At 38.0% G+C, this 17437-nt stretch overlaps 1 protein-coding gene across 1 annotated transcript; it reads left to right on the plus strand.

Moving 5' to 3' along the window:
* Window positions 1-806: 806 nt before the first annotated feature.
* On the plus strand, window positions 807-3602 carry LOC139721553 (sulfotransferase 1C2-like). The gene is made up of 5 exons (XM_071632868.1): window positions 807-842; window positions 1351-1471; window positions 1878-1978; window positions 2365-2545; window positions 3481-3602. Exons 1-5 carry the CDS (start codon window positions 807-809, stop codon window positions 3588-3590), a joined length of 549 nt encoding a protein of 182 aa, XP_071488969.1. The 3' UTR covers window positions 3591-3602.
* Window positions 3603-17437: the final 13835 nt, after the last annotated feature.

A 17437-nucleotide genomic window follows, 5' to 3' on the forward strand; every position in this document is an offset into this window, starting at 1 on the left:
GTGGGATGTAATGACTCGTGGGCTGCAATGACTCGTGGGCTGTTATGACTCGTGGGCTGTATGACTCGTGGGCTGTAATGACTCGTGGCTTTAATGACTCGTGGGCTGTAATGACTTGTAGGCTGTAATGACTGGTGGGCAGTAATGACTCGTGGGCTGTAATGACTCGTGGGCTGTATGACTCGTGAGTGTCGAGCTCTTACACCCCCTTTAGAGAAAGCGAAATGTATCTGGTGGACTAAGTGAAAGCAGAAATACTAGTAGAACGCATCAGTGAAAGTTTGAGAAAAACAGGACAATCGATTCAAAAGTTATGAATAATATCAAAGTTTCAGTGCCGTCATCACTGGATTTAAGGAGACTGCTGCACTTCATCGCGTCATTATGGACAACAAAATAAAGAAAACATAAAGGAAATTCAACACATTTTGACTTTTCTAGCATTATGACAGAGCACTTGACTTACATCTTTCCGAAAGCAGGGGGAAATACACTGCTTTAACATTATGTCAGTGACAAGTCGATGGAATGTGTACTTTTCACGAAAAATCATAATTCTCCTGACACTTTCTTTATATTGTTGTCCAAAATTACGTCATGAAGTGTAGTCTTTAGTTTACTTGCCTTATGACGGCCCCGAAACCGAAAAATTCATAACATGAAAGCAAAAGATTATTAAGGAGTCCACCTTTGACTAAACCTTTACAATGTCGGAATTTCGTAGCTTGTGATGGGTATGGTTTCAAGTTCATTCGTATCACTTCCTCGTGCAATAACGATGCAGGGATAGCCTGTTGGTAGTGTCAATGCCCGGAAAGCAGCAGATGACATGTTCCATTCTCGTTGGTTCCTTTCTCCCGACATGTTTGTTAAAATGTAGATGAAAAGTTGTGATCTTACGAATTTCATTGGTATAACAGAAGGAAACTGAAGGAAACCCATATCCCAATTTAAAACTTTTGAATTGATTGTCCGAATGTCCTCAAACTTTCAGCTATGATGCGTTCTACATATTTTGTTATTTTCATTCGATCCACGTCATATTTAGGCTTTCATTTCTTCCCTTTCTCTGTCACTTCTTAAGTATCTTTATTGAAGGTAGAACCACTCCTTTTAAAAAAATCTTAGGTGAGTATAATTAATCAAAAGACAACATTCCAGGCAACAGTAAACTATCAAATCTAACTGTATAAAAGAGTATACAATTAAAATTGATGATGTCTGTTCGTGTCTGTTATTACCTATATCATTTTTGTCGATATTCTGACGTCAACTGTTTGAAGTAGTCCTATCTTGCAAAGAGTCAGAATAAGAGTTTATATTACTTTGTGACGTCATTTCCGTCTCCAGGTGATATACGTCGCGCGGAACCCGAAAGACACCGCCCTCTCGTGGTTCAACTTTTTGAAGGAAGACCCAGCTTGCCTGTCTCTAACCTTGGAAAGCGTCATACGGCAGTATCTTGATGGAAGTTAGTGGGTCCATTTAGTCTCTATCATGCATAATATGGTCGTAATGAAAAGCTCAATAGATGAAAAAAAAAATAGTATTCACCAAGTCGACAATATTACTTCAATTATTGAGATAAAAGAGAACATACTTGCAACAACAGAAGCATCTATCTGCAATGCACAAGTCTGGTGATGATGAGGACAGTGTTAATGACAGTGTCAAGTACAGTCATTGTCTAATGAGTCGATGATGATAATGGTTTTTCTAATTGATGGTATAGCGATATAAATGATCAGCACTTTTTGTTTTGTTTTAAGTAAGCGTACAGTAAATCTGAAATGCCTACTATGGCTACCGATCAAACACAGGCTCGTTTTACAGACATTATACGTGAACACGCGTTCATCTTTGTGCTTCTCTGATAGCTTGTACCTACGGATCTTGGGCAGACCATGTCAAGGAATTCTGGGAAATCCGTCAACATTACGAGAACCTCCTCATCGTGTTCTACGAAGACATCCTGCGGGTATGTGAAAATTCTCTGATTATGAAGGTGTGTTTACACGCATACCGTTCGTCATGTATACGTATGTATGTAGGCCTATGTATTTGCATGAAGGCCTCTTTATAGGCTTCATATTAATATGTATAAATAGTAATATACATAATAAAAGGGTCTGCTATATACACATATAATTGTGTGCGTGAGTGCAAGTGTGCGCGCGTGTGTGTGTTTGTGTATCAATCAAACGGATACAAGACCATTAGAGATTAATGACTGAATTGTACATTCAATATAGTTTCAGAAAACTTCGTGCTTGATAAAAGATGCTACATTGTATTACTCAAAGCTTACACACTTCATGCATGAGCTGGCATGATGCTTTATACGATTTTTTTTTTAATCATCAGGATCCAGTGAAACATGTTAGGATGGTGGCCAATCACATAGGACGGCCTCTGTCGGAAGCACTTTTGCAACGAGTTGTCGAGAACAGCTCCTTGTCGCGAATGAAGAAGACCTATGACAAGAGAGCTGAACAACTCAACGAACCACTGGCCGAGTCAGTTAGACTGAAATATGTCTCCACAGGTAATTGAGTAATTACGGATCAAATCATATGGTAGTTCACAGTAAGTCTCGTGGAGACAGACAAGATTAAACCCATAAAACAAAACAATACGAAAACAAACAAACAAAACCAAAAACAGACAAGGAAACTGAATGTAGATGTGGCTGGATTAGAATATTGTCATGTTATTATTTGGTATTGTGGCTAGAAAGCTTCCCAGAATGTGTGGATAGAGTGAGCGCAATGATGAAATTGATTCAAGTGACAAGTATACTATATAGTGTGCAGCAAAATGTTTTGAACACCGCCATGTAGTGTAAAGCCACTACTTCCAGACCAGTTGAGTGTTGCAGTAGTCCGAACAGTGGACATTTGATGAAAATCAAGGAGTTCATGAAATTGTGCAGTTTTGCGGATTTCCACCAAATAGGTGAGTTAATGAAGCCATTTACCTCACAACTTTCCATAGTCATACAGAGTTTCAACGCAAATATTTATAAATTTCCAGGTATTTTGTTCAAACGGAATTATACCCCTATCTCAAATACTCGTTATGAAGTGATTCAACGAGGAATAACGTTATGTTTTACATGTATATTGAAAAGAAGTAAGGATAGATTTCTTTAGTATTTTGTGCACGATCAATGGACAATTGTGAGATAATGACAGTATCAGCTCCTTGCTTTGTTAATTCAGTACTGTTTGATAACTGTTGTTCAAACCAGAACAAAAAAAAAAAAGCGAAGCTCCACAATAACATCTTGACTATTTCTCACATGTTTGATCAAATATCTACTGATTTCCTTATTTCAAAAATCCTTCTTTTCACATTAACTTTTAATCAGTTTTGAATTCTCCTCAGAGAAGCAATGTGTGTTTGCTATCATTGTACACGTATATGGGAAGCGCTACATATCGCCATTAATTTTACTTCTCATCTCCATTTTCTGCACAGGGAAAGTGGGACGATGGAAGAACTATTTTACCGTGGAACAAAACGAGATTTATGACGAATGGTTCCGGGAGAAGATGGAAGGAACCGACCTTCAAGTTCTCTTTGAATGAAGTCAGAAAATGTCTACAATGGTATCATTTTGATGACTCTAAAACACAACTATGATACCTGAGTTCCGTTTCATGGAGCAATTTACTGCTCATATTGCAGCTTAACGTACCCCAGTGTCTTATGGTAACGACTGCATGGATATACAGATTGTATAGCAAACAAAGAATTGTGAATGTTTTTGTCCTTACGATGTTAAAGGAAAAAGGTACATGTGGTGTAGTTATATCAAAAAAAGACAATTATTCGTTGCAAAAGTGTGCTATCAAGATGTCTGACATGTCTTTGCCTCGATATCCAACGTAAGACCGCTCATAATATCAATTAGGATATCATTAGACACAATTTGCTTTGTTAGTACATTGTAATCATTTTGTAAAAGATTGATGACTATTCTTCATTTTTCCTTGTTAGAAAAAGTATTATTGCCTCAAATGATGGATATCACAGCAAGTGCATTATGCGCTCAAGTTTGAAAATCAAATCAAAAATAACAAACAAACGAAGTCAGTGGCATGCGTTATCTCCAATCTCTCCAGTTTATCAGCAGCAATTTTCATTGATCTCGTGTAGTTAATCTAGTTGTTCTGCACTCTAAATGGAGACCCAAGACTTTGTAACAGTCTCCTTGTTAGTTCCATCAATGGCTATAGTTATAATTGCACGTCATTTATTCTGAAAATGATCGTGATCTGTCAAAATGGTGACATGACTGATACCAGCTCAGTCTTGAAACGAAATTTCATTGCCATTTGTTAAATTGGTGTAAATAACCATGGACCTACTAACGAATGGACTTTCAAAGAAACCTACCACTTTGAAGTACGAGATCTGCCGCCACCTGACTATGTGCATCTCAATGAGTACATACAGGTGTCTAAAAAATGATGATTACATATCATGCATCGTCACTGACAAAAGAATTGTTTCCCGAACTCTGGTATTATTTGGCTGATGCGCCTTTTCAGACTGAAACGTCTTTGAATAAACGCCAGTGATGAGAAGCAGCAAACCTCAGAACATGACTGATCTCGTTTCATTGGATTAGAAATTACCGATTTGCTCGTTAGCGCTCACACATATGACTTTGCCTGATAGTAAGACAGACATATCCTCTTCCCTTGCTATCTGTTTTTACTCTGGAAAAATGTGCGGAAAAGGTGGAAATGAGATAACAAATCATGATCAATTAGCTAAAAACTTGGCTATCTCTTCAAAAGTACCTGCATTTCGCTATTAAAAATGTCTGAGCGGTGTTATACCAATACATACCACAATTGCACATGCATTTTCCTTGATTTAAGCATGGACCTACTACACATGAACATTCATCATTTCCTTAATTAATGCATGCCTCTGTCTATGTCAAAAGTGTCACAAAAGCATTTTAAACATTCTTTCCTGCTTTGATCGTATGAACTCCGCCGCCGACAAGCCGGGGCAAAACACAACGCAGCTTTGAAAAATCTATAAACTAAATACGCAGAAGATAACAACTGACTTAAATCAAGGAAAATGCATGTGCATTTTTCTGAAATCACGTGGATAGAGAACAAAGTATATCAAGTATGTCGGTTCATGGCAATCTACCGCGGTCATCTAGAGTATGTTTAATGCAAGCATGTAATTTTGCAAAAGCGCTTCATCTGTAAAATGCTCGTTTGGTGTGTACAGTTCTGGTCGAGGTGAGGAATTAGCTTTTAACGTTTTGCGAGATATTCAAAAACCACTCTATGAGATGCCAAAGAGCATGCAATTCTAAGGGGTATCAAAAGTTTATTTGGTGAAAATCGGTTTTGAAGTGGCCGAGATATCCAAAAACAAGGTGAAACAAAGAAATCCTAATAAAGTTGTGGCCTGTAGTCTTTTATTATCATCACTTTTTTGGATATCTCAGCCATTTGAAAACCAATTTTGATCAAATAAACGTTGAATCCTTCTTAAAATTACATGCTCTTTCATATTTCAAAAGAGGTTTCTCATTATCTCACTTAGGAATGTAAAAAACATGAATCCCCACCTCAACCAGTACTGTACAGCCCCTTTAACAAAATCTACTAAGTAATTTATATGACCAGAAGCTTCATTATCATTTCATTAATGTTTGCATACTTTAACTTTAACGACTATGTTGTTCACTACTGGTAGAAACTTGTCAATCAGTTGCAATGCTTAGAAACTTGATTATCATTTCTTTTTTTAAACCGAAAATGGAAAAGAAGAAACAAACTTTCGCAGAGTAGTCACCATGACATGAGACTCAATGTACATAGGTATTGCTTTTTATGGAAACGAAAATATGGTAGGGATACGTATGCCCCCTTGGGCTTTATAGAGTTAACCTACGTTCAGTATAACCACAACTATCTAGGCCTACAATTTGGTAAAACGGCGCTGAACAACATCATACAAGTTAAAGAGGGGAATATACATGGCTGGTCAGAGAACGGGATCGAAGTTTCGGGATAGAAGGTGATTTTGATGCTCGAAATGCACTGTAATATAGAATGAAATGACATGATTGATAAAGCAATGCTTCGTCATTATTCTTCAGTGTACTTTTATATTCGGCGCACGCATCGTTGCCTCAAAAGTTGATATGTTGCACTAGTGTTTTTATTAGGAAGCAAATATCTTCCGGAAGAAACCATATCGAGAAGATTGGTCTGGTCATACTTCATTCTCAGGATAAAACGTGAATGTTCGGATATTAATTCACGGTCACGGAGGATCAAGAGATGACTCTTATCTCACAGGATTTTGTGTTGTTAAGCGAAGAAGTTGGATGGGAGTTAAACCCATTGATGTGGTTAAACCTGATAAGCAGTTTACGAAATAATGGTAATACATGTAATTCTCATTTTCGTATACATGAACAATCATTAAGAGGAAAATCACTAAGAAGCTACGATCGCTTCCTGTGTGTAGATTTGAGAGACTAAGTATACATGGATACTGCAAAGGTAGTGAAGAAATATAATATGTAAGGACTTGCATCAACAATCAGGTTTGACCTAAGACCCCGTTTACAGTGCGGGGCTGGGCCGAGCCGCGGCCGAGCCCAGCCTCAATTGCAGGGCCGAGCCCCGCAATTTTGTGCGTTTACACTGCCGGGCTCGGCCGCGCTTTTAATTCAAACCTTTCAATATTTTGTCATAGTGGCGCTCTGCTTGTAAACAAACGCAATTTGGTAATAGTCTGATTTCAGACCCTTTGCCAACTGGATTCCGTGGCGACGAAGTCGCCGTTCGGGCAAAGGCCTTTGCCGAAGGAAAAATCCTTTGCAGGACAAAACCACCTTAAACTATACTAGTTTTCGACGTTGAGGGGGTTAATATCCTGAATAACGAAATAGTACGGGCAGAGGGTTTGGAAGCCAGACTAATATTGGCCGCGCATTTGGCCCCAGTTTGCGTTTACACTGAGAAAAGGCCGGGCTCAGCCGCGGCTCGGCCGCGGCCGAGACCACCTCCAGAGCGTGACCAAATGCGCGCCCAATTTTGGCCCCGCATTTGGCCTTTTGCGCGTTTACACTGAAATGAAGGTGGGCTCGGCCACGGCCGAGCCGCGGCCGAGCCTCGCACTGTAAACGGGGTCTATAAAGAGCCGCATCATTGTTCATACAAGGACCTGTGTATTTGGACTTTGATCATTATTGCTAAGACTGCATACGCGACAAGTATAGGCCTACGTGAGCATACACTTTTTTTGTCGCATTAGAAATTACTGATCAACATTTCCTTGAACAATAAATCCAACACAGGTCATTTAAGTCAACTCGACGAAAATTCATACTTTATAACTGTAGTAAAATCTGACCTAAGCCATAGTGCCTACAGTAAGTTATTGTTCGAATCGATAGCATTAATGTCTTACGAGATGTATTGGAAACATTTTTATGACCTTGAGGGGTGGACCTTGATTAATGGCAAGTTCAGATTTGATGACCCAGATAAAAAGTGCTCCTGAAATAGGGACATACACATCCACACTATCCATAGAAATAAAGATAACAAAATAATAACAGAACGAAATGTATCTCAATACGTTCAGTTTGTATTTAGTTTACCTAAACGATAAAAAAGTGTTGTACTTTAGAATATTCACACAACAGTTTCATCAAAGTAAATTACTATTTCATCATAAAATTGACAAATACAGTTCTGTTAATGACGACCAACGCTATTTACTATATGCAACAGGCTGAGCTACTTTGTGTCACATGGTTTTTCCCCAACTTTGAAGAATTCTGTTCAGAGACATGCACAGTTTAGGGCATTGTCAAGAACGAAATGAAAAGCAAGAAACACCATATTTTGTGTAAATTGGTGCACCTACATGAATATAATTTTCGTCAATGACTGAGGGTTTCATTCCCTGCCGTTAGGTGGACACATACATCGGTAGAGGGGACCCATTCACGATTTGGCGGCAGCAAGTTTGAGTTTCCTTTTTCTATGGAAACCTGCGTCCTTCATTCGGGAAGATTTTAGTGGACCTCTCAGTTCTTTTTTTTTTTCTCAACTGAAGCATAACTTTGTACTTTTTTTGCCAGTATGCATTCTTTTGTTTATTTGCATCATTTATCTTTTACAAAGTCGAATGTTTATGTTTATGATGTAATTCCAAATATATCATGCGTTATGTTTTGTTGGAAAAAGAAGAATGAAAAATAAATGAATTGAATCGAATTGAATTGAATTCTAGCGGATATTCGTTGGAACTACATTGTATGATACTTACCAAATGTGATGAGTAAACTGAAAGAGCCGAGAGATGAACGGAAAGCCGTTCAGCACTTACTGTACGTGCATGCACATCCGCATTGATCTCTGATTGTGATGCTTTTGTAAAAACCAACACGCATACATATGAAAATCTCTACGCCGTGCTACCACTGCCCGAAGTAAAACAAACACCATCGCGCAGGCTATTGATCTCTCTGCTTTTCTTCTTCAGTGTAGCACCACCTTTTCATATGCTGACCTTGTCATGCTACTCACGATCCGCTCTATACACATCCACACGTAGCTTCAACATTAAAAGAAGAAGAAGAAGAAGAATAACCAGCAGTGGCTTAAAAACGACGGAGTAAGTCTTATCACATAATAATATGCTCACTATTTTGGCAAGTCAAGCCCAAATCGATGACTTAAAGAGATAAAGATCTAATTAAGAAGGGTTTAGATTAAAAGAAAAAGAAAACACGCTTAAGACTGAATTCCTTCCATAACAGTCATTGCAGCGTTTATGACATAATATGAGTTAAATCAATTAAAGGATATGATGACTTTGATGTTCAGTATCAGCGACATTCAATTCAAATGAAATCTTATTTCCAATAACACATACAGTTATTGATACAGAGTAAAAGAAAACAAAACGTGCAATGTATTACAATAATAAAAATGTGCATATTAACTTGTGGAAGTGATTGTTCGAAACAATGGCGTTATTGTAAAATAGAGACCCACGTAAAACACAATAAGCTTGTAGAAATGTAAGACATCAAACTTCATATTGGCTGAATAAATTCTCGTATTCATTACAACGCTGAAAAGTGAGAGTCCAATAGATTTCGACAGGTTCTGAGGTGTGATCTCGGAAAGCAGGGTGTGATTGATTCGGCGCTTAAGAGGGAAGGTTACAAAGGACTCTTGTTCGTTTGCTTGTTTGTTTGTTTGCTTGTTTTTAGCCGCCCATGATCCCAATGAGGTTGATAACCCTAGAAAGTGGCATGCATCCGCCCTGGCTGTGAAGGGCCCAAGGGGCTAACCCTGTTTCAGTCCCGTCCAGGATCAAGACCGGATAATGGTTCCACGGCCAAGTCATCTCATCTTCTTGTCACGTCACAAATTAGAAAATCCTCGAATGTACAGATTTATTGTTGATGACACTTGAAAGAACCGATAAAGGGTTATGGAATTGAATTCTACTGATGATTAGATAGTGATTTCGTTGCTTATCTAAATCCAGGACCTGTTCTTAAAAAATCACCATCGATCTTGGCCTTTTGAATCATTTGAGACTTATATCTCGAACATATACAACATAACTTTTTCTCCACTAATCCTCACAGCTCCTGCGTATCTGAAATCTTCAAATCAGAATCAAAGAAAAGCTACCAAACAGTAATGATTGTAGCTCGTCCATAAAAGTCTAATAAGAGAGAGAGAGAGAGAAAAGAGGATGGTAAATGTTTCTGTTTGGTCAAATAAAAAAGGCTTTGAATTACCCTGGCCCTATAGCTACCCCTACTCTCCTCCGCTATAGCTCGTATTTTTACAGAACAAATTTAGATTCTATCTCCCTAGGGATGCTATACCTGCCAAGTTTGTAAAAATAAATCATATCATATGTTATCAAGAAGTTGAGAATTAAGAAATTTGACTTAATTTGGTTTCTCCCCCACAGGCCCCGAAGGGTACGCTCAGATAACAAACTTGAAAGTACAGTCACCACTGTATGTACTCACTTAAATTTATCACTATAATATCATATTCTAGAGATGAATGCTTTTAAAGAGTCGTTAATTTAGGGGCTTTGGGACCCCGTGTGTCGGGGGGGGGGGGGGGGGTAGAGGCACTGTGCCAAGTTTGGTGAAAATACGTCATGAGATTTTAAGAAGAAGCTGAAAATTTAAAAAGTTGACGCACTCACATCACACACTAGACCCCGGACGACGAATGATAGCCATTGCTAACTCACTTGAGCCTCTGGCTCAGGCGAGACGAAGCAACTTCACATACAACTTTGGATCATTACCCTGTGATTCTTTTCTAAGCCAAATTTTCATTAAGCTAGACGATTATTGCATCAATTAATATCGAGGTATATTCTATCAGGGATTGATAATATCTCTTCATGAATCTAATAATCCATAGAAATGACATCCTGATTAATGACATTTGATGGATTCAGAGAGGCAATGTTCCAGTAATTAACATTGGGTTCAGCCGGTGATATAACAGACTCAATAATAACCACGCTAAAGACTGAATCCGAGTCATCAGCTTCAGAGTCCATGGCTGGATCAACAAGCACACAGAAACACATGTATGAATACACTCATACTTATCAAAATCAAATGGTTTGTTGCAGTTTTAGCGAGGCAGTTAGAAGTGGATACTATTAAGATAATGCATAGATTATGATAATATGATGCTTGTGATAATTATTATGGTACAAAGAGCATTCACAGAGCATTCATACTCTCTTGCACTGTCACCTGCACACACGACGCACTGTCACTTGCACACACCTGCACTTCTATCTGCCAGTATATATGGTGCATGCTCCTATTTTTCTTTTTCTTTAAAGCACCAAGTCACTTTTTTTCTTTTCTTTTCCGTTGTTCTTGTTGTTGTTTTTTAAGCAAAATGTGTTTGGAATATAACGCTAAGATTAAGAGTTTTATGTGTAGTTTTATTGATGTTGTAATATATTCGTATATTTTAGATAGGGCCTCATTCACGTCAAGTTCTGCTTATGATGACGGTCCTCTGTATTGATTTCTCCTTTGTTCATATAATCAGTGAATCACACGCCCCAACATCATTGTATGCCATTCCGACTTTGTCAACAATTTCACTCTTCACACGCTCAATGTCATCGACCACCATCTCGATCGGGACACACCCCGTTGTCGAATCAGCGACCTCTGCCTGATGGGAAACATTCGCGTCTGCCGAAAGGGGCGCACTTTCCCCAGCACTCATCACATTACCAGTGTACTTGTTCCAAAAATGAATTGGACCGAATGAAGGAGGTTCAAGTCGAAGAATAATTGTATGGAAGGCAGATTTATGTCTGAATTATCTGCTTCAGATTTCTTGAACCTATAAATGAAAGTGACAGTGTAATACAACTATTTTGTTAAGTTCGTGTCTTAAGGCAATTCTAAAATTGTTGTCGTGGTCATCCGATAGAAGCTAAAGATTAATAGTGAGCATTTTAAAGTATATTTACAGAATCTGTTTGTTTGTCGCGGAAATCAAAGTGACATGTTATACTGTTCGAATTAAGTTCCAGTACGTATTTCTTCGCTGCAACTCTGTGAAGAACTATTTCCAAATATATTCTTTAATATATAATGTAGATAAAATTGGATCCCCAAGTTATATCTTAAAGGTGGGGGATATTGTCAGGAAAGGAATATATTTGCCTCGAATGTTTACATATATCCATTGTGAGAATTTTTAATGCATACTTCTGTCTGAGCAATATGTTAATTGTTTTAGCAGTTCGTGTATAAGTACTGATGTTAGGGAATATTAGGCAGAGAAACACTTTGGTTAGCACATAAAACACATCGGTACGGGGCTTGAATTAACGTCGGCGAGCAGGACTGTCATGCTGAGGTGACTACCGGTACGAGGGACGAGCGTCGCTAGCTGAGCCACACCTGCTGAGCCACACCTGCTGAGCCACACCCGCTGACGACCTGCGGTCTACCGGGCACGACGCTGGCGCAGTACCAACTACTAAAGGGGGGACATAAACCCGGAACCCAGAGCAGTATAACCAAAAGTTACGTGTTTATTTATACTTAGTTTTGTATTTGATATTTTGATATCGAATCTTCAACTTTGTACCAAAACCAAAAAAACTTGATTATCATTAAAAACATTGATTTAACTGTACTCGATTTTTTTTCGACTTGAATGCTTACGTGTCAAAGTAGCGGAGTAAATAACAAAAAAAAAAAAAAGGTTGCTTATGTGACAAGTATGTTGCTTTGATTCATATTACAGACTGATGTTGTTATGAAATTGACATTTCTTATATTGATTTGTATGTTATGCTCTCCTTTTTTTTTTTGCATACTCTGTATCACTTTGTTTTCATTTGTTATTGTATTTGGAGAAAGAAAATGCAGAAAGAAACCAAACCAACCTAACCAAACAGCATTTACAACATTATCAAAGACATTGAAAAAAAACAAGTAGAATTGTCTTTATCAAAAAGTATATGGTAGTTAAGACAACATGAGCACATAATACTCAATAGCATGGAGACATTTAATGGCACATCATTTGACTGACACTCTCCATCATCCCATAGAGTTGTGAAAGAAAAAAAATGCCTGGAAAAAAAAACATTCCAATTATTTCGTCGAAGAATATTTGGGTGCACGTCACAAGACCGACACCCACAAGTCATACAGCCCACGAGTCATACAGGTCACAAGTCATACAACCCATTAGTTCGACACTAAGCTAACAAGGCCCACGATACCGTGTTAAATCTGTCGAACTCGTGGGCTGTTTTCACCTATAGTCCATGGGCCAGGCCAGATATTGGTACCATCTGAGGTGGCAAAACCTTTTTGGTGTCATTTTGTTTGTCGGGCATAGATATGCTTATCAAGCTATGATAGCATTTCCAAATGAGTAGCTTAGTCATAGTAAATGAATTTTTAACCAATTTGGTCTCGTTGTTATATCCCTATACTTCTGAATCGAAACTAACCGCTATACAAAGAAGATCACTGTCTTCTGTATGTTCCATAGAGCTGTAAAATGCAGCTCTATGGTATGTTCACAGGTGTTCTGTTGTAAACGCTGTGCGCTTAGTCTTTATTCAAGGCAGCAAAGGGAATATCCAAAGATTATGATGTCCACAGCGCTTAGTCTTTATTCTAGACGGCGAAGGGAATATCCAAAGAGTATGATACAGTGAATATCCTTTTATCTGAAAACAACAACAACAACAAAAGCAATTCCTCGTGAATTTTACCGTATCTTTCAATTATTTATCATTTTCCGGCGAAAACGCTACGGTGAAAACGCTGATACCACGCCAATGTCGCTTTATTTCCCTCCAACAATATAAGATAATGCAAAAACAATGTATCGGTACACTACGATACATTATAATGAATGATATTGTAAATGAACAGAGTGATTTTTGTTTAAAACTGATGTATTTGTTGATAGGGTAGTATAAAAACAGTATAGATAATCCCTTTTAAGAGGAACTTTAGATATGATAACGGTACATTGGTCTAGATAAAGACTAAGCGCACCGCGTGACAGCTGTGGACATCATAACCCTTTGGATATTCACTTCGCTGCCTTGAATAAAGACTAAGCACACCGCGTTTACAACAGAACACCTGTGGACATACAGAAGGCAGTGCTCTTCTTTGTATAGCGGTTTAGTTTCGATTCAGAAGTATAGGGATATAAAAACGAGACCAAATTGGTTAAAAATTCATTTATTATGACTAAGCTACTCATTTGGAAATGCTATCATAGCTTGATAAGCATATCTATGCCCGACAAACAAACTGACACCAAAAAGGTTGTGCCACCTCAGATGGTACCAACAACCCATTTTTCGGGTCTTGGCCCATGGACTACTAGTGTTGAACTCATGGGCTGTATGACTCGTGAGCTGTATGACTCATGGACCTAAATTCAATGTCGAACTCGTGGGCTGTATGACTCGTGGGTGTTGGTCTAGTGAGATGACCCCGAATATTTCTGAAAATCATTCAACACCAATGTATGTTAAAAGGGTATCATTGCAAAATTTTGACTACTCTACAACTCGATTCTTTTCTATAATATAGTCAGTGATAGTGATGGCTGATAGCAAGGAGATTTAAGAGATGGAGTTCCAACTGGCTGTAATTATTCAAACAGTTGTCACTTTTCTATTGATGTACAAAAGAATTCCACAGGTGCATCTGTGCCTTTGGTGACGGGGTTTGATGCCGCCGTCTTGCTGAGCAATCTGAAGAGTCATTTTGAAAGTTACCTTAGTGTTGGCTATATTTTGCTTGTTTATCTATTAAATGAAACGAAATCTCACTTAATGATAAAGCTCATTAAACAAAGGTCAATCCCTTCAAGAAATATGTGCAAATCAGAGCTGTATCACGTGAAAGTGTTTAAAACTGTACCCTCCCGGAAAGCCGGTTTTATCACTTTTCCACTTAATTCCTCCAAATAAAACTGATATGGAATAATCTTCGAGTATAATTCTATATTAATAGATATATCAGATTAGTGGCCGGGCACGGCCAGTCGAGTAATTTTCATTTCCATTTCCTCATTTTTTGCGTAATTTCTATTCGCGCATCCCAGTGTCTTTACCATTATATACCACCTATCTTTTATAAGTAGGGCTGGCGAAAAGTACTTACCATCACAAAGACATATTTTCGTTAGAAAGTGGGTAATGATTATGCAATGAGACATGAGTCAATTGTCTTCCTATCTGCGCGGCAGGTCCAGTTTGCCACATGCTTCAAATACTTTCGAATGGCGGCATCGAACGTGACTTCAAAGGAAATACGACAGTTGTGACTCCATTCTCTTGAACCTCCTTGCTGATAGGAACATAAACCTGTTGCCAAGGTGGCATGATATAAGTCCGGTTTTCTTGAAGGATAAAATGTCATCACATCTAAAATAATTTATGTTAATAAACCACACCATTGTTGCTGCACAATAAACTTTATTGCAGTGCTATCAAATGCTGTGGCAACACTATTAAACTGTAGATTCTCCACATTGTTCAATGCAGCGGAGAGGCTACATTGAACCTGTCCGTTCCTTTGGAACACATTTTCTCCTATATACTAGGTGTTTCAAAAAACATTTTCCACTTTTGATCATTAATAGTTCAAAAACTATTCATCCAATGAAACTGTCATTGACATGAGTAATAGCTGGATAGTGTACAATTTGGTTGAAGGTAATTTAGACGTGAAAGCATAAATCAGTTTCATTAAATCTAAGATTGATTTTGAAGTAAGGTTTCAGATTTTGGTCAAATTTTAACCTCTGTACAAAAATTGAACTTCGCACAGGAACCAATGATGTGTATGTGAGTGTGTACTGACAATGGCCCTGAACAATGGACATGCCTGAACCATCTGTTGACTAGGCGTCAGTCTCGCGCTCCCTGGCACATGAATGCTTCATCAATAATTCATGTGGATTGCCCTGGGCACTGCTAGTCTGAATTCATGCACGGTAAAGTGCTTGCAAACACCACATTTCATTCCAGCTGGCACTCATTTTCAAATTTTGCTTCACATATCACTAAATTTGGGATATAAATAAGAATAAATGATCTTCAGTTCCTCATTTCAATACAACTGTCTACTAATAAAATAGTCTGACAAAATTTTCGCTTTTTCGATAAAAAGAGATCATTTTTGGTAAAGAGTTCAGCAGCATTTATCATTGGGGCGATTTGTTTCACAGTAGATTTATTTAAGGCTCCATATACACAAGTGTATACTCTAATTGATTTTCTTTGCTTCCTGTCACCACGTTTATGATAGATCAGAAGGTATTCATTGTAATTTCGCGATTTAACGACAGTATCGACAGGCGTTTGACTTTACACAGATACTGCAAGAGGCTGAATAAAGACTAGTTGTGATAGTGGAATTTCTCATGAATAAATAATGAAGCATTCAAACCCTGGCCATTGTTCAGGACCATTGTCAGGGTGTTAACCACACACTCCCATACACACCCATTGACCCCTGTGCAAAGTGAAATTTTGTACAGAGGGTTGAAAATAGAGCAAAGTCTGGAACCTAACTGTGAAATTAATCATGGATTTCATGAAATTGATTTATGCTTTCATATTTAAACCACCTTCAACCAAATTGTACACTATTCAGCTATCACTCTTATCAATGACAGTGTTATTTGATATATATTTTTTGAATTATTAAGAATCAAAAATGGGAAATGTTTTTTGAAACACCTAGTACTTATAAAGATAGGACAGGGGCTTGTCGGTACCCTTATGCTTTGTTTGTATATATAACATTGTTTTCTCCTTTTCTCTTTTTCACCTCTCGAACAAGCCTCTTGAAGCAGCAAACTTGATGTACAATGTATTTGCTACACCAATACCAGGGCTGTAAGCGCGTTAAACTTTTGTTTAAGTTGTATCCCTTGTGCTATCGCCTCTGCTTATTTCACATAACCATTGTGCCCGACAGAGTTGCTTCCCTGAGGTCACATGATAGTTTGTACCTTTGTTTTGTGCATGTAATGATGCTGCTACAGAAACCATTTAATCAAATCAATCTAATCAAATCAAATCAAATCAAATCAAACATTATCTTAAGATTATTCTGTCACTCCAGTGCCCATATGAAAAATCGAAGAGGAAATAACTTATGTTCACTTTGAATATGCCATACTGTGTGTCAGCGAAGATTACAAAAATTCATCAAAGTCGGGGTGAATACAATGAATGGTGAAATGTGGACTACTATATACATACATTATGTCTGTCACCCTAATAATAACATTAGCTAGCTTGTGGCGAATAATTTTTGCTTCGTCATTGTCGTTTAGCAGTGCGACTATGTCTGAAGTATGTCCCACGAAAGCCCCACGCATTTCAACTAGGTGCCGCGACCAGGGTTGCCAGATCACGTCTTGAACATGTGCTTAACCCAGTCTATATTTTATGGCCAAATTCGGCCAAAACGATTTTGGTTATGACGGTACAGTTTTATTTATGTAAAATAGATAGAGGTGTTGCCTTTTGTAAAATGTAATCATATCATGAATCATTGTGGTGCTATGTTGTGTTAAAACGCGGGACACTATTAAAAGATAATTTGTTGCCCCAGATTTGCTCCATGGTGCCATGGAAGAAAAAAATATCATGTTTATACCTCCGGGTTTATGCCTCAGTTCGATATTGAATATGTGAGACTTAGTGAACTTTGAAGCCCTTTATCATACCTGCCAATGTCACATAATCATCATGTTTTTTAAAATGTGCTTTTTATGTTTTTCTTAATTTAGGTGCCACAAAATTGCATTGTCAGACCACATAACAAGAAAACAACAGGTTAGTG

Source organism: Diadema antillarum, unplaced genomic scaffold (assembly GCF_040938485.1).
Source record: "Diadema antillarum isolate AM-2024a unplaced genomic scaffold, OU_Dant_1.0 scf00000145, whole genome shotgun sequence".
Taxonomy (NCBI): Eukaryota; Metazoa; Echinodermata; class Echinoidea; order Diadematoida; family Diadematidae; genus Diadema; species Diadema antillarum.